Source organism: Saccoglossus kowalevskii, chromosome 12 (genome assembly GCF_978046115.1).
Source record: "Saccoglossus kowalevskii chromosome 12, keSacKowa6.1, whole genome shotgun sequence".
NCBI classification, from domain to species: Eukaryota; Metazoa; Hemichordata; class Enteropneusta; family Harrimaniidae; genus Saccoglossus; species Saccoglossus kowalevskii.
Genome location: NC_140652.1, coordinates 21,763,567 through 21,788,195, shown reverse-complemented (window position 1 = coordinate 21,788,195; position 24,629 = coordinate 21,763,567). Strand labels below are relative to the sequence as shown.

Below are 24,629 nucleotides of genomic sequence, written 5' to 3'. Positions count from 1 at the left end.
AAGGCATTTTAAAAATCATGGGTGTTAACTCCCCTCAAGTTATGACCCGTTGTCCCCTACAGAATAATGGTTGCATCTAATATTAAAATAAAGATGGCGGAGTATAGCGTTGATTCATCTCGTTCTACTCTGGATTACTTGGAGTCAATAAAGATCCTAGAAAGTTAGTATTTATATGCCTGTGTGTTTTTTGTTTGTTTGTTTTTTCACTGTCTTTGACTTTCCCAGTATGTTTGTTGCTGTTGACAACAATTCAGTCCTCTGCCAGGCTTCAGTCAATGTTTTTCTTCACTACCTACCCAACTCCTCGTCGGGCACTATGTAGCTGGTGTGGTATATTTATCACAGACAGTAGGGCAATTGTCACATTTAGTGCTCCAAGAAAATATTCTCTGTCCATGTGTATTTATATAAATAGATGCAGTTTCTTTGGCTTGAATAACGATCACTGGCTTCGTACATACAGGTATACTGGTTTACCTGTTTCTAGTTGAAATATAGCCAATCTTATTAACCAAGACAGTTGGACATTTGCCACATGTCACAACACTCATTTCCAAGTGCCATAGCTTGAAACAAGTAGTCAAATCTGATATTGGCTGGAGCTTTAGTTTATATGGACATGGTAAATGAATGGCAAACTAGATGGTCAGAAAGTAATAAAAATAATCACAGCTTTACTCCACCCACCCCACTATGAAGTAAAAGGCTGTTTATAAGGCCATGTATGATGGTTTCATTTTTCTTATGGAAAACAATTTTAATTAAAAACTTCTATGCTCCTGTACCCAACCGTGGGGGTTCATCACACTAAACAACAGGTGTCACTATTACTAAGATAAATGTACTTTTTTTTCATTAAAATTACTGATATATATATATATATTACCAGATACCAGAAGGCAACAATACTGAATTATCAAGCATTTATTATTTACGGTCAGCAATCGCGGTGTTCGAGTTTGAATAATACCCCGTTCAACTTGCTACAAACATGAATTACATGATGAAATACCGTATTGGATACATTTACTTTATAATATTGTAAGAGAATGATGTTAATTATAGATTATTATAAAAAATTTGACTACACAGTTCATCGCCTTGAATGATAATTAAAAGCATAAAGTATAGATAACGCTAGTCTACTTACTTTAGATTGCTGCTCTTCACCAGTAATATTGATGACCAGTAATAATAATAAAGCAAAAATAATCACAGGACGCATGTTTGCTGCCAAGGCAAAAATAAGTGCTGGGGAAATTAGTGTGCATCGGTTCAGAATGTTTGTAAATGTGGATACATACTTCACTAACTACCGTTTTACGTTGAATAAAATAACTCACCACTCTAGTCTTCTCGATATTAGGTCTTCCAGCACCGTGATCCGCGTTTGATGATTTCAAACAGAGTTGTGTTATTAACAGGCTCTATGTGCCGTCTTAATTTTTTCATGTAGTATTTTTATTCATCGCTATGACAACACATGCCAGCATAATTCTAACTCAGTATGGTTGCCCAGTGATATTTAAATTCGGATGAAATCAAATTATACAATATATACATTTTATGGCTACAATTTGTGTTATTTGACCAAATTTAGGGGCATGTAGCTGACCACTTTTAATGTTGTGTTTTTATATATTGTCATTACAACTCAGACCAGTTGAATACTAATTCATTGTGCTTGTTATTTCAAATTCATTCATTTAAGAAAATACAAAAAAATGCCATCTCATCTCTTGAAAAATTAAACATTTTATGTAATGCATATTTTTGTCCTTCATAAAATAATTCGTCTAACATATTTGGCCTAATGTGAGTATATTTAGCAGCCCAATTGCAGTTCATTCGCCCACACGAATATTTGATGCCACCAATAATATGTACTGAAATTGTCAGTTTTTAGTTTTGACATTGTCCAACCAAAACACAATGACTAGACCTTAATGCCTACAAGTAAGGTTATGTAGTTTTATTGAGACGTTACTGTCTGTATTTTCACAGACATTTGGATTGCAGATGATTCTAAAGATGCAATTACTGTTAATAATACGACAGTATACATTGCCATTCAGATTGTACGTCATGCAATGCAAGAAGGTTGTTATCATATAAGTTTGACAAATTGTCGCATCCATGTGAATTAAAATGAAATTACTCTTTCTTTCTTTTTATTTAGAAAATTGTTCCAAAAGATAAGTGATAATAGATGTATTATGACAAATTCATTCAACTGAATGTAATATTATTGTTATTTCTTGTTTTATTGGTTAAATAGATCAACAACTCTAAAAATGTGGAATAAAATTCCTCTGTGTGGTTCTTCTTCTCCAGGTTGACTTTTACATTCCAAACGTTTAACAGAGGGTAAAAAATACATTCTAATGTTTTCATACATAGGTCATTTTAAAACGAAGTGGAATTTATCCTCTATTTCAAGGGATTCACATATTTTACATATTCTCTGTTCTACCTCCAGTTCCACAAATCTACCCTGTTGTATTTCTAGCCTATGACTAGAGCACCTGATACAAGTAAGAGTCCTTTTTTTAATTTATCAATTTCTACACAATAAAAATATGCCTCTGGGTGAAATGAAGTTTTCATATTTCGATATGTCCGCAGCTTTTCTTTTGAGACAACATTCCCCACCATCCTTGCTTAAATATATCAGATGCTCTGATCATAAATAGGTGTAAACATGCATCAAAGTCTACTGGTTCCTGCCATAGCCATACCTCTCCAAACCCATGCACAGATAATAGATATTTTTCTTTTGTTGCCCAAGATTCCCTTATATTATTATCAAGTGAAATAGCCAAATCATATGCTTGTCTAGCTACTCTATTTTGAGACATTTTAGTAATATAAACCAGTATTTGAGACATATCTTATAGATGTGCACAAAAATTGAAAATATTGCCAAAAGTCACTGCAGCCCAATAGGGGAGTCATTAAATATCTCAATATCATCAGTATACATGTGTGAAAATAAATTAATCAACTCTTATATAAATTGTATTCCCCGATAGCCTGAATTTTTCAGCATACTATTTAGTTCATTTATAAAAAGTGAGAAGAAAAAGGGATAAGCATGAAAAAAATGTAACTGTAAAAATATGATGATGAAATGTAGATAGGCTGATACGTTCTTTCGCAGCTCCTTGGAACTTCTGGTTTCACTTCATCAGTATATATTCTAACTTAGCTTTAAGCCGGGAAATGAAATGCAGCGATTGTGACACAACTAGAAGCATCCGTCATGGCCTAGGAAACTTTGTAGGAAATGCGAGTTGAAGCGTTTATCAAAAGCGTCTGTATTGTATTGGCCGACGAAGGACGCCAACACCAGCTGAAATACATCATGTACACTCTGGAAGCTCTTGGCCGTAAAATCGAACATATACTATCATTGGAAAGGAAGATTGGTGAATTATAGAAATAGCAATTTTTTGAAGAGTATAAGACACGCATGCAGAATATATTGTTAAGGAAAATCTGGAGTTGAAAACCTGACTAGAAACGATACAAATCAACTTAGGTTCAGCCACCAATGAACTACAAGACATAAAACAATATATGCATGCATTTTAGATGCCACCAAGGCATTTGACCGTGTCAACCATTGTTCTTGTTTAAAGAGTTGATTGATAGGGGTCTACCATTGGTTATATTATTCACATTTTATTTGTTGGATATCGTACGTTACAGATAACAAATAACACGTTAAAACACATATACATATTGCAATTTATTGACTGAATAGTTTAGTCAAAAGTCACGCATACAGGTAAAAATCAACACAACGTGCTAAGTTTTCTATTATACATGCGTTTGTTTTAATAACTAAACTAGGTTATATCATAACGTACCAGTACCAGTAGCACTTGAATTGTCCATCATGTCTGAAGCAAAATATTAGCACTTAGATTTAAATCAGTTCTTATAGATTCTGGATTATGACGTGACGTATACACTGTCAAGTGAAACTCCAAATTTTCATGTGATTACGAAATATTTTGACAAACAAAACAATGATTAAAGGGTGGTGGTCGTCGCGCTGCGCATGTGCGACATGTGTGTTGATAAACATTGATTTTCCCACAATCCAATGCGATCATCAAATGGAAATCCCAAGTATGAGGTTTGACCTGGGTGAAACTTGCACCAATTACCGCCAGTGAGTCTTTCGATACCTTCCAATCACCTAAATAATACTTAAATAGAGTTTGGTAACGTCTCAGTTTGTACCCGTTGATCTGCGCAGTAGTCAAAGTCGCCATCTTTGTTTAAATGAGACCCATATATCTTGAGCATGTGTGGCGTGACGACTACCACCCTTTAACATTACTATATTGGATCAGTATGTTAGAATTTATATATACGTATTTTATATAAGTATTTAGCCTCTATTATTTGTCTATGTTATCAAAACGCCGATACTTAGTGTTTTTGTCGGTCGATACAAGTTGAGGTCAAGACAGTATATATCCATTATACATTTTCTTGTTTCTTCTTCAACATCCTATTTCGTACATAAATTATGGCACCGATGATTATAATTATGATGACTACCAGGATTAACAGAGCAATTAACAAAGCATGGCCTCCATTAAAGTCATTCATAGAAACAGTCACTATGTTGGATCGGGGAGATTTGTTGTCAACATCATCCACTGCAACCACACAAAATACGTACGTCCCACCTGTATGGAAAAATATAGAACACCAATTAATTTAAGACATTTGAAAATCTAATTAATTTGCTTTACTTGACAGAAGGAATTGCATAACTGTAACTTGTCTATTTAGATAGAAATGTCACTAACATTATTCTAAATAAGGTTTCTATTAAAGATACAATTTTAAATATCGCTTTTCGATACAGTTTGTGATCGCAAATGATCGTAGTGAAGATCTCGTTGAAAGGGAGAAAACCAAGAGATTTGTTTTGGTCCTGAAATCGGGTTGCATTTACGTCAAATACCGTGTATACATATGTATGGAGAAAAGTGAACGCTCTCGTGGTTCCATCTGGGTCCTCTTGCAAATAAAGTATATGCTATTAAAAGAAAAGCTGTTCCAAACGATTTTTGTTGAGAGCAGGGGATTTTTTCTATTTCTGTAGGGGGCGGAAAATATCAGTAGTGGGAAGGGCAGATTTCTAAAAAAAATGCAAGGACAGGGAAACTTTTTTTTTTAGTGGGTAGGGTACTCACTTAAACAAATATCGCAGGTTGGGCAAAACAGCCTTTAGGGCAGGGTATAATAAGAAACGCATTGGGGGAAATAGCACACGGCTGCCCACATTTAGCAGATGTTATCAATAACTGAAAATGCGAGTCATCCACTGATCTACTGAGTGGTTAGTGTATTCAAGAACAGGCAAAAAGTGTGTTTTTAATGAGGGGAGGCGAAAAACTATTTTGGTCAGCAGGAGGGCAAGAAAGGCAAGGTCGCAATGGGGAGGGAGGGGAAGGTAGCTTATGTACAGCTATTAATTTCCCCTTTTTCCTTTATATTAATAAGCATACTTCAAAAAGCCCATAAAATACATTTTGTCCCAGAGAATTTACTATTTCAATTTATTGCTCGTTGGCTGCATCTAAAATATTGTAAACGAAATGTTCTACTTTTATAACATGCTGTACAATATTCGCTCAATGGAATGAAGAGAAAAAAACATGATTTATTAGATTCTCAGTAATCAATCAATCAATTAACCATACCCACCTGCCGATGGTACTACAATTACAAAAGTTTCGGTCTGTCCAGCTGATTTGGGAGTCGATAGTTTTCTGTAATTGAGTTGATTCTGTGATGCCTGTGCAGTGCTTTCATGGTCTGCTTGCATCGTGGAGAAGACAGTATGCATCCATATCTCGTACGACGTCACTGTGTTAAAGTGAAACAAAAATAAAGACAGGTTCCAACAATATATCTGCATATTTGTTGTTTACATGTGTACCACTGTATAAAGATAATTAACAACAAATATGTATATATTGCATTGAATGTATAATAGCATAACAACTATCTGTATATATATATATCTGTTCTATTTTTATAGAAGAACCTTCCCAAATAAAAAAAAAATTCTAAAATTTAAAAGTATAAGAGGTAGTCACTAAACCACGTACTTTCACACTCAAGCAAGAGAATATACATGTTGGTGAACTAGCCTTGCACTGTGAGTGTTTTATTGTTTACACTAAAGTTTTTTTCACAAATAAAAAAATTAAAAAAAAAAGAACTGCAGACCACACTTCTTTATATTTATTAGTAGGCAAGCCATGTTTCCACATACAAAAATACACATAATATATTTCTATTTAATTTATTTTATTTAAATAAAAAATATTTTAGAGGCATAACAATACAACGACTAGATTTGGTGTCACAGTTTGCTCCCAATTCATACTGGAATATTGCCAGCAATAATTAATAAAGCTTGTTCAGAAAACCATTTATTCCCGACATCATATTCAATGGCTAGTTCTCAGGATCTACAACAGTAAATATATAAACAGAAATCATTTTGATGCGTGGTTTTTAGACGACACTGCCATATCGCACAGATATTCAACACCACCATATCGAATTTGGATTTGGCCATACCATTTCAAGCTGCAGGGTGTCTAAACAATGACTCAACAAACAATAAACACATCTTCCACCCGCCACACAAATTTTAGCCAAAATTGAACAACCAAGAAAGCAACAAATATCAGGCTGCATCTTGAAAACAACGAGATACCGCATTACAACCAGTCATTACAAACATGAAATCCTCCACCCCTCCCAGTACACCCTACAGCATTAATGGTTCCTATACTCATTTGCGTCTGTACAACAAGCTTAGCCAATAGATGCACCTAACTCATCAAACTTTTGACCAACCATTCATTCTAAATATTGTTGAGTGAAGGCGCTATTTACTAATGAGAGGAATCTTTTAAATAAATTAAACAGATCTAATATTACCAGCAGTGAGTATCTAGTTATGCTATAATTAGAGAAGGTATACAATTCACTCACCTGTAAACATACTATGGCATGACTTATAACTTGTTCCTATTGACTTGGTAGCAAAGGCGTAGTGAATACATGTACGATATACGTCTCAGATATTGAATTTGCTTTACTTCTGAAATTGAAATAAAATATTAAAATTAATTCATTACAATATTACCAGCAGTGAGTATCTAGTTATGCTATAATTAGAGAAGGTATACAATTCGCTCACCTGTAAACATACTGTGGCATGACTTATAACTTGTTCCTATAGATTTGGTAGCCTAGGCATAGTGAATACATGTATGATATACGTCTCAGATATTGAATTTGCTTTACTTCTGAAATTAAAATAAAATATTAAAATTAATTCATTACAATATTACCAGCAGTGAGTATCTAGTTATGCTATAATTAGAGACGATATACAATTCACTCACCTGTAAACATACAGTGGCATGACTTATAACTTGTTCCTATAGATTTGGTAGCCTAGGCGTAGTGAATACATGTATGATATACGTCTCAGATATTGAATTTGCTTTACTTCTGCAATTAAAATAAAATATTAAAATTAATTCATGACAAAAATTCTAATATTACCAGCAGTGAGCATCTAGTTATGCTATAATTAGAGAAGGTATGCAATTCACTCACCTGTAAACATACTGTGACATGACTTATAAATTGTCCCTACAGATTTGGTAGCCTAGGCGTAGTGAATACGTGTACGATATACGTCTCAGATATTGAATTTGCTTTACTTCTGAAATTAAAATAAATTATTAAAATTAATTCATTAATATTACCAGCAGTGAGTATCTAGTTATGCTATAATTAGAGAATGTATGCAATTCACTCACCTGTAAACATACTGTGACATGACTTATAAATTGTCCCTACAGATTTGGTAGCCTAGGCGTAGTGAATACGTGTACGATATACGTCTCAGATATTGAATTTGCTTTACTTCTGAAATTAAAATAAATTATTAAAATTAATTCATTACAATATTACCAGCAGTGAGCATCTAGTTATGCTATAATTAGAGAAGGTATGCAATTCATTCACCTGTAAACATACTGTGGCATGACTTATAACTTGTCCCTATAGATTTGGTAGCCTAGGCGTAGTGAATACATGTACGATATATGTCTCAGACATTGAATTTGCTTTACTTCTGAAATTAAAATAAAATATTAAAATTAATTCATTACAATATTACCAGCAGTGAGTATCTAGTTATGCTATAATTAGAGAAGGTATACAATTCACTCACCTGTAAACATACTGTGGCATGACTTATAACTTGTTCCTATAGATTTGGTAGCCTAGGCGTAGTGAATACATGTACGATATATGTCTCAGATATTGAATTTGCTTTACTTCTGAAATTAAAATAAAATATTAAAATTAATTCATTACAATAACATTACCAGCAGTGAGTATCTAGTTATGCTATAATTAGAGAAGGTATGTAATTCACTCACCTGTAAACATACTGTGGCATGACTTATAACTTGTCCCTATAGATTTGGTAGCCTAGGCGTAGTGAATACATGTACGATATATGTCTCAGACATTGAATTTGCTTTACTTCTGAAATTAAAATAAAATATTAAAATTAATTCATTACAATATTACCAGCAGTGAGTATCTAGTTATGCTATAATTAGAGAAGATATACAATTCACTCACCTGTAAACATACTGTGGCATGACTTATAACTTGTTCCTATAGATTTGGTAGCCTAGGCGTAGTGAATACATGTACGATATACGTCTCAGATATTGAATTTGCTTTACTTCTGAAATTAAAATAAAATATTAAAATTAATTCATTACATCTGTTCTATTTTTATAGAAGAACCTTCCCAAATAAATAAAAATTCTAAAATTTAAAAATATAAGAGGTAGTCACTAAACCATGTACTTTCACACTCAAGCAAGAGAATAGACATGTTGGTGAACTAGCCTTGCACTGTGAGTGTTTTATTGTTTACACTAAAGTTTTTTTCACAAATAAAAAAATTTTAAAAAACGAACTGCAGACCACACTTCTTTATATTTATTAGTGGGCAAGCCATGTTTCCACATACAAAAATACACATAATATATTTCTATTTAATTTATTTTATTTAAAAAAAAAATATTTTAGAGGCATAACAATACAACGACTAGATTTGGTGTTACAGTTTGCTCCCAATTCATACTGGAATATTGCCAGCAATAATTAATAAAGCTTGTTCAGAAAACCATTTATTCCCGACATCATATTCAATGGCTAGTTCTCAGGATCTACAACAGTAAATAAATAAACAGAAATCATTTTGATGCGTGGTTTTTAGACGACACTGCCATATCGCACAGATATTCAACACCACAATATCGAATTTGGATTTGGCCATACCATTTCAAGCTGAAGGGTGTCTAAACAATGACTGAACAAACAATAAACACATCTTCCACCCACCACACAAATTTTAACCACAATTGAACAACCAAGAAAGCAACAAATATCAGGCTGCATCTTGAAAACAACGAGATACCGCATTACAACCAGTCATTACAAACATGAAATCCTCCACCCCTCCCAGTACACCCTACAGCATTAATGGTTCCAATACTCATTTGCATCTGTACAACAAGCTTAGCCAATAGATGCACCTGACTCATCAAACTTTTGACCAACCACTCATTCTAAATATTGTTGAGTGAGGGCGCTATTTACTAATGAGAGGAATCTTTTACATAAATTAAACAGATCTAATATTACCAGCAGTGAGTATCTAGTTATGCTATAATTAGAGAAGGTACGCAATTCACTCACCTGTAAACATACTGTGGCATGACTTATAACTTGTCCCTATAGATTTGGTAGCCTAGGCGTAGTGAATACATGTACGATATATGTCTCAGACATTGAATTTGCTTTACTTCTGAAATTAAAATAAAATATTAAAATTAATTCATTACAATATTACCAGCAGTGAGTATCTAGTTATGCTATAATTAGAGAAGGTATACAATTCACTCACCTGTAAACATACTGTGGCATGACTTATAACTTGTTCCTATAGATTTGGTAGCCTAGGCGTAGTGAATACATGTACGATATATGTCTCAGATATTGAATTTGCTTTACTTCTGAAATTAAAATAAAATATTAAAATTAATTCATTACAATAACATTACCAGCAGTGAGTATCTAGTTATGCTATAATTAGAGAAGGTATGCAATTCACTCACCTGTAAACATACTGTGGCATGACTTATAACTTGTCCCTATAGATTTGGTAGCCTAGGCGTAGTGAATACATGTACGATATATGTCTCAGACATTGAATTTGCTTTACTTCTGAAATTAAAATAAAATATTAAAATTAATTCATTACAATATTACCAGCAGTGAGTATCTAGTTATGCTATAATTAGAGAAGATATACAATTCACTCACCTGTAAACATACTGTGGCATGACTTATAACTTGTTCCTATAGATTTGGTAGCCTAGGCGTAGTGAATACATGTACGATATACGTCTCAGATATTGAATTTGCTTTACTTCTGAAATTAAAATAAAATATTAAAATTAATTCATTACAATTCTAAAATATTAAAATTAATTCATTACAATATTACCAGCAGTGAGTATCTAGTTATGCTATAATTAGAGAAGGTATACAATTCACTCACCTGTAAACATACTGTGGCATGACTTATAACTTGTTCCTATAGATTTGGTAGCCTAGGCGTAGTGAATACATGTACGATATACGTCTCAGATATTGAATTTGCTTTACTTCTGAAATTAAAATAAAAAATTAAAATTAATTCATTACAATAATATTACCAGCAGTGAGTATCTAGTTATGCTATAATTAGAGAAGGTATGCAATTCACTCACCTGTAAACATACTGTGGCATGACTTATAACTTGTCCCTATAGATTTGGTAGCCTAGGCGTAGTGAATACATGTACGATATACGTCTCAGATATTGAATTTGCTTTACTTCTGAAATTAAAATAAAATATTAAAATTAATTCATTACAATATTACCAGCAGTGAGTATCTAGTTATGCTATAATTAGAGAAGATATACAATTCACTCACCTGTAAACATACAGTGGCATGACTTATAACTTGTTCCTATAGATTTGGTAGCCTAGGCGAAGTGAATACATGTACGATATACGTCTCATATATTGAATTTGCTTTACTTCTGAAATTAAAATAAAATATTAAAATTAATTCATTACAATTCTAATATTACCAGCAGTGAGTATCTAGTTATGCTATAATTAGAGAAGGTATACAATTCACTCACCTGTAAACATACTGTGGCATGACTTATAACTTGTCCCTATAGATTTGTTAGCCTAGGCGTAGTGAATACGTGTACGATATATGTCTCAGATATTGAATTTGCTTTACTTCTGAAATTAAAATAAAATATTAAAATTAATTCATTACAATATTACCAGCAGTGAGTATCTAGTTATGCTATAATTAGTGAAGGTATGCAATTCACTCACCTGTAAACATACTGTGGCATGACTTATAACTTGTCCCTATAGATTTGGTAGCCTAGGCGTAGTGAATACCTGTACGATATACATCTCAGATATTGAATTTGCTTTACATCTGAAATTAAAATAAAATATTAAAATTAATTCATTACAATATTACCAGCAGTGAGTATCTAGTTATGCTATAATTAGAGAAGGTATACAATTCACTCACCTGTAAACATACTGTGGCATGACTTATAACTTGTTCCTATAGATTTGGTAGCCTAGGCATAGTGAATACATGTATGATATACGTCTCAGATATTGAATTTGCTTTACTTCTGAAATTAAAATAAAATATTTAAATTAATTCATGACAAAAATTCTAATATTACCAGCAGTGAGCATCTAGTTATGCTATAATTAGAGAAGGTATGCAATTCACTCACCTGTAAACATACAGTGGCATGACTTATAACTTGTTCCTATAGATTTGTTAGCCTAGGCGTAGTGAATACGTGTACGATATACGTCTCAGATATTGAATTTGCTTTACTTCTGAAATTAAAATAAAATATTAAAATTAATTCATTACAATATTACCAGCAGTGAGTATCTAGTTATGCTATAATTAGAGAAGATATACAATTCACTCACCTGTAAACATACAGTGGCATGACTTATAACTTGTTCCTATAGATTTGGTAGCCTAGGCGAAGTGAATACATGTACGATATACGTCTCATATATTGAATTTGCTTTACTTCTGAAATTAAAATAAAATATTAAAATTAATTCATTACAATTTTAATATTACCAGCAGTGAGTATCTAGTTATGCTATAATTAGAGAAGGTATACAATTCACTCACCTGTAAACATACTGTGGCATGACTTATAACTTGTCCCTATAGATTTGTTAGCCTAGGCGTAGTGAATACGTGTACGATATATGTCTCAGATATTGAATTTGCTTTACTTCTGAAATTAAAATAAAATATTAAAATTAATTCATTACAATATTACCAGCAGTGAGTATCTAGTTATGCTATAATTAGTAAAGGTATGCAATTCACTCACCTGTAAACATACTGTGGCATGACTTATAACTTGTCCCTATAGATTTGGTAGCCTAGGCGTAGTGAATACCTGTACGATATACATCTCAGATATTGAATTTGCTTTACATCTGAAATTAAAATAAAATATTAAAATTAATTCATTACAATATTACCAGCAGTGAGTATCTAGTTATGCTATAATTAGAGAAGGTATACAATTCACTCACCTGTAAACATACTGTGGCATGACTTATAACTTGTTCCTATAGATTTGGTAGCCTAGGCATAGTGAATACATGTATGATATACGTCTCAGATATTGAATTTGCTTTACTTCTGAAATTAAAATAAAATATTTAAATTAATTCATGACAAAAATTCTAATATTACCAGCAGTGAGCATCTAGTTATGCTATAATTAGAGAAGGTATGCAATTCACTCACCTGTAAACATACAGTGGCATGACTTATAACTTGTTCCTATAAATTTGTTAGCCTAGGCGTAGTGAATACGTGTACGATATACGTCTCAGATATTGAATTTGCTTTACTTCTGAAATTAAAATAAAATATTAAAATTAATTCATTACAATATTACCAGCAGTGAGTATCTAGTTATGCTATAATTAGAGAAGGTATACAATTCACTCACCTGTAAACATACTGTGGCATGACTTATAACTTGTTCCTATAGATTTGGTAGCCGAGGCGTAGTGAATACGTGTACGATATACGTCTCAGATATTAAATTTGCTTTAGTTCTTAAATTAAAATAAAATATTAAAATTAATTCATTACAATTACAAGCAGTGAGTATCTAGTTATGCTTTAATTAGAGAAGGTATACAATTCACTCACCTGTAAACATACTGTGGCATGACTTATAACTTGTTCCTATAGATTTGGTAGCCTAGGCGTAGTGAATACGTGTACGATATACGTCTCAGATATTAAATTTGCTTTAGTTCTTAAATTAAAATAAAATATTAAAATTAATTCATTACAATATTACCAGCAGTGAGTATCTAGTTATGCTATAATTAGAGACGATATACAATTCACTCACCTGTAAACATACAGTGGCATGACTTATAACTTGTTCCTATAGATTTGGTAGCCTAGGCGTAGTGAATACATGTATGATATACGTCTCAGATATTGAATTTGCTTTACTTCTGCAATTAAAATAAAATATTAAAATTAATTCATGACAAAAATTCTAATATTACCAGCAGTGAGCATCTAGTTATGCTATAATTAGAGAAGGTATGCAATTCACTCACCTGTAAACATACAGTGGCATGACTTATAACTTGTTCCTATAGATTTGTTAGCCTAGGCGTAGTGAATACGTGTACGATATACGTCTCAGATATTGAATTTGCTTTACTACTGAAATTAAAATAAAATATTAAAATTAATTCATTACAATATTACCAGCAGTGAGTATCTAGTTATGCTATAATTAGAGAAGGTATACAATTCACTCACCTGTAAACATACTATGGCATGACTTATAACTTGTTCCTATAGATTTGGTAGCCTAGGCGTAGTGAATACGTGTACGATATACATCTCAGATATTAAATTTGCTTTAGTTCTTAAATTAAAATAAAATATTAAAATTAATTCATTACAACTACAAGCAGTGAGTATCTAGTTATGCTGTAATTAGAGAAGGTATACACTTCACTCACCTGAAAACATACTATGGCATGACATATAACTATTAGCCCTACGGGGGGTCAGCCTAGCCACCGTTGAAATCTTTTAAAATTTGATTTCACAGATAGTGATTCAGCTTTAGTTCTGAAATTAAATTAAATTATTAAAATTAATTCATTAATATTACCAGCAGTGAGTATCTAGTTATGCTATAATTAGAGAAGGTATGCAATTCATTCACCTGTAAACATACTGTGGCATGACTTATAACTTGTCCCTATAGATTTGGTAGCCTAGGCGTAGAGAATACGTGTACAATATACGTCTCAGATATTGAATTTGCTTTACTTCTGAAATTAAAATAAAATATTAAAATTAATTCATTACAATATTACCAACAGTGAGTATCTAGTTATGCTATAATTAGAGAAGGTATACAATTCACTCACCTGTAAACATACTGTGGCATGACTTATAACTTGCTCCTATAGATTTGGTAGTCTAGGCGTAGTGAATACATGTACAATATACATCTCAGATATTGAATTTGCTTTACTTCTGAAATTAAAATAAAATATTAAAATTAATTCATTACAATTACAAGCAGTGAGTATCTTGTTATGCTTTAATTAGAGAAGGTATACACTTCACTCACCTGTAAACATACTATGGCATGACATATAACTTTTAGCCCTACGGGGGGTAGGTCTAGCCACCGTTGAAATCTTTTAAAATTTGATTTCACAGATAGTGATTCAGCTTTAGTTCTGAAATTAAATTAAATTATTAAAATTAATTCATTAATATTACCAGCAGTGAGTATCTAGTTATGCTATAATTAGAGAATGTATGCAATTCACTCACCTGTAAACATACTGTGGCATGACTTATGACTTGTTCCTATAGATTTGGTAGTCTAGGCGTAGTGAATACATGTACGATATACATCTCAGATATTGAATTTGCTTTACTTCTGAAATTAAAATAAAATATTAAAATTAATTCATTACAATTACAAGCAGTGAGTATCTAGTTATGCTTTAATTAGAGAAGGTATACACTTCACTCACCTGTAAACATACTATGGCATGACATATAACTTTTAGCCCTATGGGGGGTAGGTCTAGCCACCGTTGAAATCTTTTAAAATTTTATTTCACAGATAGTGATTCAGCTTTAGTTCTGAAATTAAATTAAATTATTAAAATTAATTCTTTAATATTACCAGCAGTGAGTATCTAGTTATGCTATAATTAGAGAATGTATGCAATTCACTCACCTGTAAACATACTGTGACATGACTTATAAATTGTCCCTACAGATTTGGTAGCCTAGGCGTAGTGAATACATGTACGATATACGTCTCAGATATTGAATTTGCTTTACTTCTGAAATTAAAATAAAAAATTAAAATTAATTCATTACAATAATATTACCAGCAGTGAGTATCTAGTTATGCTATAATTAGAGAAGGTATGCAATTCACTCACCTGTAAACATACTGTGGCATGACTTATAACTTGTCCCAATAGATTTGGTAGCCTAGGCGTAGTGAATACATGTACGATATACGTCTCAGATATTGAATTTGCTTTACTTCTGAAATTAAAATAAAATATTAAAATTAATTCATTACAATATTACCAGCAGTGAGTATCTAGTTATGCTATAATTAGAGAAGATATACAATTCACTCACCAGTAAACATACAGTGGCATGACTTATAACTTGTTCCTATAGATTTGGTAGCCTAGGCGAAGTGAATACATGTACGATATACGTCTCATATATTGAATTTGCTTTACTTCTGAAATTAAAATAAAATATTAAAATTAATTCATTACAATTCTAATATTACCAGCAGTGAGTATCTAGTTATGCTATAATTAGAGAAGGTATACAATTCACTCACCTGTAAACATACTGTGGCATGACTTATAACTTGTCCCTATAGATTTGTTAGCCTAGGCGTAGTGAATACGTGTACGATATATGTCTCAGATATTGAATTTGCTTTACTTCTGAAATTAAAATAAAATATTAAAATTAATTCATTACAATATTACCAGCAGTGAGTATCTAGTTATGCTATAATTAGTGAAGGTATGCAATTCACTCACCTGTAAACATACTGTGGCATGACTTATAACTTGTCCCTATAGATTTGGTAGCCTAGGCGTAGTGAATACCTGTACGATATACATCTCAGATATTGAATTTGCTTTACATCTGAAATTAAAATAAAATATTAAAATTAATTCATTACAATATTACCAGCAGTGAGTATCTAGTTATGCTATAATTAGAGAAGGTATACAATTCACTCACCTGTAAACATACTGTGGCATGACTTATAACTTGTTCCTATAGATTTGGTAGCCTAGGCATAGTGAATACATGTATGATATACGTCTCAGATATTGAATTTGCTTTACTTCTGAAATTAAAATAAAATATTTAAATTAATTCATTACAATATTACCAGCAGTGAGTATCTAGTTATGCTATAATTAGAGACGATATACAATTCACTCACCTGTAAACATACAGTGGCATGACTTATAACTTGTTCCTATAGATTTGGTAGCCTAGGCGTAGTGAATACATGTACGATATACGTCTCAGATATTGAATTTGCTTTACTTCTGAAATTAAAATAAAATATTAAAATTAATTCATGACAAAAATTCTAATATTACCAGCAGTGAGCATCTAGTTATGCTATAATTAGAGAAGGTATGCAATTCACTCACCTGTAAACATACAGTGGCATGACTTATAACTTGTTCCTATAGATTTGTTAGCCTAGGCGTAGTGAATACGTGTACGATATACGTCTCAGATATTGAATTTGCTTTACTTCTGAAATTAAAATAAAATATTAAAATTAATTCATTACAATATTACCAGCAGTGAGTATCTAGTTATGCTATAATTAGAGAAGGTATACAATTCACTCACCTGTAAACATACTGTGGCATGACTTATAACTTGTTCCTATAGATTTGGTAGCCTAGGCGTAGTGAATACGTGTACGATATACGTCTCAGATATTAAATTTGCTTTAGTTCTTAAATTAAAATAAAATATTAAAATTAATTCATTACAATTACAAGCAGTGAGTATCTAGTTATGCTTTAATTAGAGAAGGTATACACTTCACTCACCTGAAAACATACTATGGCATGACATATAACTATTAGCCCTACGGGGGGTCAGCCTAGCCACCGTTGAAATCTTTTAAAATTTGATTTCACAGATAGTGATTCAGCTTTAGTTCTGAAATTAAATTAAATTATTAAAATTAATTCATTAATATTACCAGCAGTGAGTATCTAGTTATGCTATAATTAGAGAAGGTATGCAATTCATTCACCTGTAAACATACTGTGGCATGACTTATAACTTGTCCCTATAGATTTGGTAGCCTAGGCGTAGAGAATACGTGTACAATATACGTCTCAGATATTGAATTTGCTTTACTTCTGAAATTAAAATAAAATATTAAAATTAATTCATTACAATATTACCAACAGTGAGTATCTAGTTATGCTATAATTAGAGAAGGTATACAATTCACTCACCTGTAAACATACTGTGGCATGACTTATAACTTGTTCCTATAGATTTGGTAGTCTAGGCGTAGTGAATACATGTACAATATACATCTCAGATATTGAATTTGCTTTACTTCTGAAATTAAAATAAAATATTAAAATTAATTCATTACAATTACAAGCAGTGAGTATCTAGTTATGCTTTAATTAGAGAAGGTATACACTTCACTCACCTGTAAACATACTATGGCATGACATATAACTTTTAGCCCTACGGGGGGTAGGTCTAGCCACCGTTGAAATCTTTTAAAATTTGATTTCACAGATAGTGATTCAGCTTTAGTTCTGAAATTAAATTAAATTATTAAAATTAATTCATTAATATTACCAGCAGTGAGTATCTAGTTATGCTATAATTAGAGAATGTATGCAATTCACTCACCTGTAAACATACTGTGGCATGACTTATAACTTGTTCCTATAGATTTGGTAGTCTAGGCGTAGTGAATACATGTACGATATACATCTCAGATATTGAATTTGCTTTACTTCTGAAATTAAAATAAAATATTAAAATTAATTCATTACAATTACAAGCAGTGAGTATCTAGTTATGCTTTAATTAGAGAAGGTATACACTTCACTCACCTGTAAACATACTATGGCATGACATATAACTTTTAGCCCTACGGGGGGTAGGTCTAGCCACCGTTGAAATCTTTTAAAATTTTATTTCACAGATAGTGATTCAGCTTTAGTTCTGAAATTAAATTAAATTAAATTATTAAAATTAATTCATTAATATTACCAGCAGTGAGTATCTAGTTATGCTATAATTAGAGAATGTATGCAATTCACTCACCTGTAAACATACTGTGACATGACTTATAACTTGTCCCTACAGATTTGGTAGCCTAGGCGTAGTGAATACGTGTACGATATACGTCTCAGATATTGAATTTGCTTTACTTCTGAAATTAAAATAAAATATTAAAATTAATTCATTACAATATTACCAGCAGTGAGTATCTAGTTATGCTATAATTAGAGAAGGTATACAATTCACTCACTTGTAAACATACTGTGGCATGATTTATAACTTGTTCCTATAGATTTGGTAGCCTAGGCGTACTGAATACATGTACGATATACGTCTCAGATATTGAATTTGCTTTACTTCTGAAATTAAAATAAAAAATTAAAATTAATTCATTACAATAATATTACCAGCAGTGAGTATCTAGTTATGCTATAATTAGAGAAGGTATGCAATTCACTCACCTGTAAACATACTGTGGCATGACTTATAACTTGTCCCTATAGATTTGGTAGCCTAGGCGTAGTGAATACATGTACGATATACGTCTCAGATATTGAATTTGCTTTACTTCTGAAATTAAAATAAAATATTAAAATTAATTCATTACAATATTACCAGCAGTGAGTATCTAGTTATGCTATAATTAGAGAAGATATACAATTCACTCACCTGTAAACATACAGTGGCATGACTTATAACTTGTTCCTATAGATTTGGTAGCCTAGGCGAAGTGAATACATGTACGATATACGTCTCATATATTGAATTTGCTTTACTTCTGAAATTAAAATAAAATATTAAAATTAATTCATTACAATTCTAATATTACCAGCAGTGAGTATCTAGTTATGCTATAATTAGAGAAGGTATACAATTCACTCACCTGTAAACATACTGTGGCATGACTTATAACTTGTCCCTATAGATTTGTTAGCCTAGGCGTAGTGAATACGTGTACGATATATGTCTCAGATATTGAATTTGCTTTACTTCTGAAATTAAAATAAAATATTAAAATTAATTCATTACAATATTACCAGCAGTGAGTATCTAGTTATGCTATAATTAGAGACGATATACAATTCACTCACCTGTAAACATACAGTGGCATGACTTATAACTTGTTCCTATAGATTTGGTAGCCTAGGCGTAGTGAATACATGTACGATATACGTCTCAGATATTGAATTTGCTTTACTTCTGAAATTAAAATAAAATATTAAAATTAATTCATGACAAAAATTCTAATATTACCAGCAGTGAGCATCTAGTTATGCTATAATTAGAGAAGGTATGCAATTCACTCACCTGTAAACATACAGTGGCATGACTTATAACTTGTTCCTATAGATTTGTTAGCCTAGGCGTAGTGAATACGTGTACGATATACGTCTCAGATATTGAATTTGCTTTACTTCTGAAATTAAAATAAAATATTAAAATTAATTCATTACAATATTACCAGCAGTGAGTATCTAGTTATGCTATAATTAGAGAAGGTATACAATTCACTCACCTGTAAACATACTGTGGCATGACTTATAACTTGTTCCTATAGATTTGGTAGCCTAGGCGTAGTGAATACGTGTACGATATACGTCTCAGATATTAAATTTGCTTTAGTTCTTAAATTAAAATAAAATATTAAAATTAATTCATTACAATTACAAGCAGTGAGTATCTAGTTATGCTTTAATTAGAGAAGGTATACACTTCACTCACCTGAAAACATACTATGGCATGACATATAACTATTAGCCCTACGGGGGGTCAGCCTAGCCACCGTTGAAATCTTTTAAAATTTGATTTCACAGATAGTGATTCAGCTTTAGTTCTGAAATTAAATTAAATTATTAAAATTAATTCATTAATATTACCAGCAGTGAGTATCTAGTTATGCTATAATTAGAGAAGGTATGCAATTCATTCACCTGTAAACATACTGTGGCATGACTTATAACTTGTCCCTATAGATTTGGTAGCCTAGGCGTAGAGAATACGTGTACAATATACGTCTCAGATATTGAATTTGCTTTACTTCTGAAATTAAAATAAAATATTAAAATTAATTCATTACAATATTACCAACAGTGAGTATCTAGTTATGCTATAATTAGAGAAGGTATACAATTCACTCACCTGTAAACATACTGTGGCATGACTTATAACTTGTTCCTATAGATTTGGTAGTCTAGGCGTAGTGAATACATGTACAATATACATCTCAGATATTGAATTTGCTTTACTTCTGAAATTAAAATAAAATATTAAAATTAATTCATTACAATTACAAGCAGTGAGTATCTTGTTATGCTTTAATTAGAGAAGGTATACACTTCACTCACCTGTAAACATACTATGGCATGACATATAACTTTTAGCCCTACGGGGGGTAGGTCTAGCCACCGTTGAAATCTTTTAAAATTTGATTTCACAGATAGTGATTCAGCTTTAGTTCTGAAATTAAATTAAATTATTAAAATTAATTCATTAATATTACCAGCAGTGAGTATCTAGTTATGCTATAATTAGAGAATGTATGCAATTCACTCACCTGTAAACATACTGTGGCATGACTTATGACTTGTTCCTATAGATTTGGTAGTCTAGGCGTAGTGAATACATGTACGATATACATCTCAGATATTGAATTTGCTTTACTTCTGAAATTAAAATAAAATATTAAAATTAATTCATTACAATTACAAGCAGTGAGTATCTAGTTATGCTTTAATTAGAGAAGGTATACACTTCACTCACCTGTAAACATACTATGGCATGACATATAACTTTTAGCCCTATGGGGGGTAGGTCTAGCCACCGTTGAAATCTTTTAAAATTTTATTTCACAGATAGTGATTCAGCTTTAGTTCTGAAATTAAATTAAATTATTAAAATTAATTCATTAATATTACCAGCAGTGAGTATCTAGTTATGCTATAATTAGAGAATGTATGCAATTCACTCACCTGTAAACATACTGTGACATGACTTATAAATTGTCCCTACAGATTTGGTAGCCTAGGCGTAGTGAATACATGTACGATATACGTCTCAGATATTGAATTTGCTTTACTTCTGAAATTAAAATAAAATATTAAAATTAATTCATTACAATATTACCAGCAGTGAGTATCTAGTTATGCTATAATTAGAGAAGATATACAATTCACTCACCAGTAAACATACAGTGGCATGACTTATAACTTGTTCCTATAGATTTGGTAGCCTAGGCGAAGTGAATACATGTACGATATACGTCTCATATATTGAATTTGCTTTACTTCTGAAATTAAAATAAAATATTAAAATTAATTCATTACAATTCTAATATTACCAGCAGTGAGTATCTAGTTATGCTATAATTAGAGAAGGTATACAATTCACTCACCTGTAAACATACTGTGGCATGACTTATAACTTGTCCCTATAGATTTGTTAGCCTAGGCGTAGTGAATACGTGTACGATATATGTCTCAGATATTGAATTTGCTTTACTTCTGAAATTAAAATAAAATATTAAAATTAATTCATTACAATATTACCAGCAGTGAGTATCTAGTTATGCTATAATTAGTGAAGGTATGCAATTCACTCACCTGTAAACATACTGTGGCATGACTTATAACTTGTCCCTATAGATTTGGTAGCCTAGGTGTAGTGAATACCTGTACGATATACATCTCAGATATTGAATTTGCTTTACATCTGAAATTAAAATAAAATATTAAAATTAATTCATTACAATATTACCAGCAGTGAGTATCTAGTTATGCTATAATTAGAGAAGGTATACAATTCACTCACCTGTAAACATACTGTGGCATGACTTATAACTTGTTCCTATAGATTTGGTAGCCTAGGCATAGTGAATACATGTATGATATACGTCTCAGATATTGAATTTGCTTTACTTCTGAAATTAAAATAAAATATTTAAATTAATTCATTACAATATTACCAGCAGTGAGTATCTAGTTATGCTATAATTAGAGACGATATACAATTCACTCACCTGTAAACATACAGTGGCATGACTTATAACTTGTTCCTATAGATTTGGTAGCCTAGGCGTAGTGAATACATGTACGATATACGTCTCAGATATTGAATTTGCTTTACTTCTGAAATTAAAATAAAATATTAAAATTAATTCATGACAAAAATTCTAATATTACCAGCAGTGAGCATCTAGTTATGCTATAATTAGAGAAGGTATGCAATTCACTCACCTGTAAACATACAGTGGCATGACTTATAACTTGTTCCTATAGATTTGTTAGCCTAGGCGTAGTGAATACGTATACGATATACGTCTCAGATATTGAATTTGCTTTACTTCTGAAATTAAAATAAAATATTTAAATTAATTCATTACAATATTACCAGCAGTGAGTATCTAGTTATGCTATAATTAGAGACGATATACAATTCACTCACCTGTAAACATACAGTGGCATGACTTATAACTTGTTCCTATAGATTTGGTAGCCTAGGCGTAGTGAATACATGTACGATATACGTCTCAGATATTGAATTTGCTTTACTTCTGAAATTAAAATAAAATATTAAAATTAATTCATGACAAAAATTCTAATATTACCAGCAGTGAGCATCTAGTTATGCTATAATTAGAGAAGGTATGCAATTCACTCACCTGTAAACATACAGTGGCATGACTTATAACTTGTTCCTATAGATTTGTTAGCCTAGGCGTAGTGAATACGTGTACGATATACGTCTCAGATATTGAATTTGCTTTACTTCTGAAATTAAAATAAAATATTAAAATTAATTCATTACAATATTACCAGCAGTGAGTATCTAGTTATGCTATAATTAGAGAAGGTATACAATTCACTCACCTGTAAACATACTGTGGCATGACTTATAACTTGTTCCTATAGATTTGGTAGCCTAGGCGTAGTGAATACGTGTACGATATACGTCTCAGATATTAAATTTGCTTTAGTTCTTAAATTAAAATAAAATATTAAAATTAATTCATTACAATTACAAGCAGTGAGTATCTAGTTATGCTTTAATTAGAGAAGGTATACACTTCACTCACCTGAAAACATACTATGGCATGACATATAACTATTAGCCCTACGGGGGGTCAGCCTAGCCACCGTTGAAATCTTTTAAAATTTGATTTCACAGATAGTGATTCAGCTTTAGTTCTGAAATTAAATTAAATTATTAAAATTAATTCATTAATATTACCAGCAGTGAGTATCTAGTTATGCTATAATTAGAGAAGGTATGCAATTCATTCACCTGTAAACATACTGTGGCATGACTTATAACTTGTTCCTATAGATTTGGTAGTCTAGGCGTAGTGAATACATGTACGATATACATCTCAGATATTGAATTTGCTTTACTTCTGAAATTAAAATAAAATATTAAAATTAATTCATTACAATTACAAGCAGTGAGTATCTAGTTATGCTTTAATTAGAGAAGGTATACACTTCACTCACCTGTAAACATACTATGGCATGACATATAACTTTTAGCCCTACGGGGGGTAGGTCTAGCCACCGTTGAAATCTTTTAAAATTTTATTTCACAGATAGTGATTCAGCTTTAGTTCTGAAATTAAATTAAATTATTAAAATTAATTCATTAATATTACCAGCAGTGAGTATCTAGTTATGCTATAATTAGAGAATGTATGCAATTCACTCACCTGTAAACATACTGTGACATGACTTATAACTTGTCCCTACAGATTTGGTAGCCTAGGCGTAGTGAATACGTGTACGATATACGTCTCAGATATTGAATTTGCTTTACTTCTGAAATTAAAATAAAATATTAAAATTAATTCATTACAATATTACCAGCAGTGAGTATCTAGTTATGCTATAATTAGAGAAGGTATACAATTCACTCACCTGTAAACATACTGTGGCATGATTTATAACTTGTTCCTATAGATTTGGTAGCCTAGGCGTAGTGAATACATGTACGATATACGTCTCAGATATTGA

The 24,629-nt window shown here is 31.6% G+C and overlaps 1 protein-coding gene and 1 long non-coding RNA gene across 3 annotated transcripts in view; both read right to left on the bottom strand.

Moving 5' to 3' along the window:
* Positions 1–1,434, bottom strand: part of LOC146735629 (uncharacterized) — a 35,096-nt gene extending 33,662 nt beyond the window's left edge. The window contains exons 1-2 of one of the 2 annotated variants that reach the window (XR_014931149.1): positions 1,347–1,434; positions 1,154–1,233 (exon numbers count right to left, since the gene is read on the bottom strand). This is a non-coding gene — a long non-coding RNA (uncharacterized LOC146735629). Of the gene's footprint in view, positions 1–1,153; positions 1,255–1,346 lie in introns of both variants that reach the window. The other variant, XR_014931150.1, reaches the window with a different exon arrangement.
* Positions 1,435–3,735: 2,301 nt separating this feature from the next.
* On the bottom strand, positions 3,736–7,088 carry LOC146735628 (uncharacterized). The gene is made up of 3 exons (XM_085506181.1): positions 7,042–7,088; positions 5,737–5,898; positions 3,736–4,709 (listed from the first exon to the last, which is right to left on the bottom strand). The coding sequence occupies exons 1-3, from the start codon at positions 7,049–7,051 to the stop codon at positions 4,498–4,500; spliced, it is 384 nt and encodes a 127-aa protein (XP_085362307.1). The 5' UTR covers positions 7,052–7,088; the 3' UTR covers positions 3,736–4,497.
* Positions 7,089–24,629: the final 17,541 nt, after the last annotated feature.

Bases quoted from the DNA above. Each gene is read 5' to 3' on its own strand.
- LOC146735628 (XM_085506181.1), bottom strand. The intron at 4,710-5,736 runs GTGGGTATGGTT...TTTTCCATACAG, and splicing joins AATTGTAGTACCATCGGCAG to GTGGGACGTACGTATTTTGT.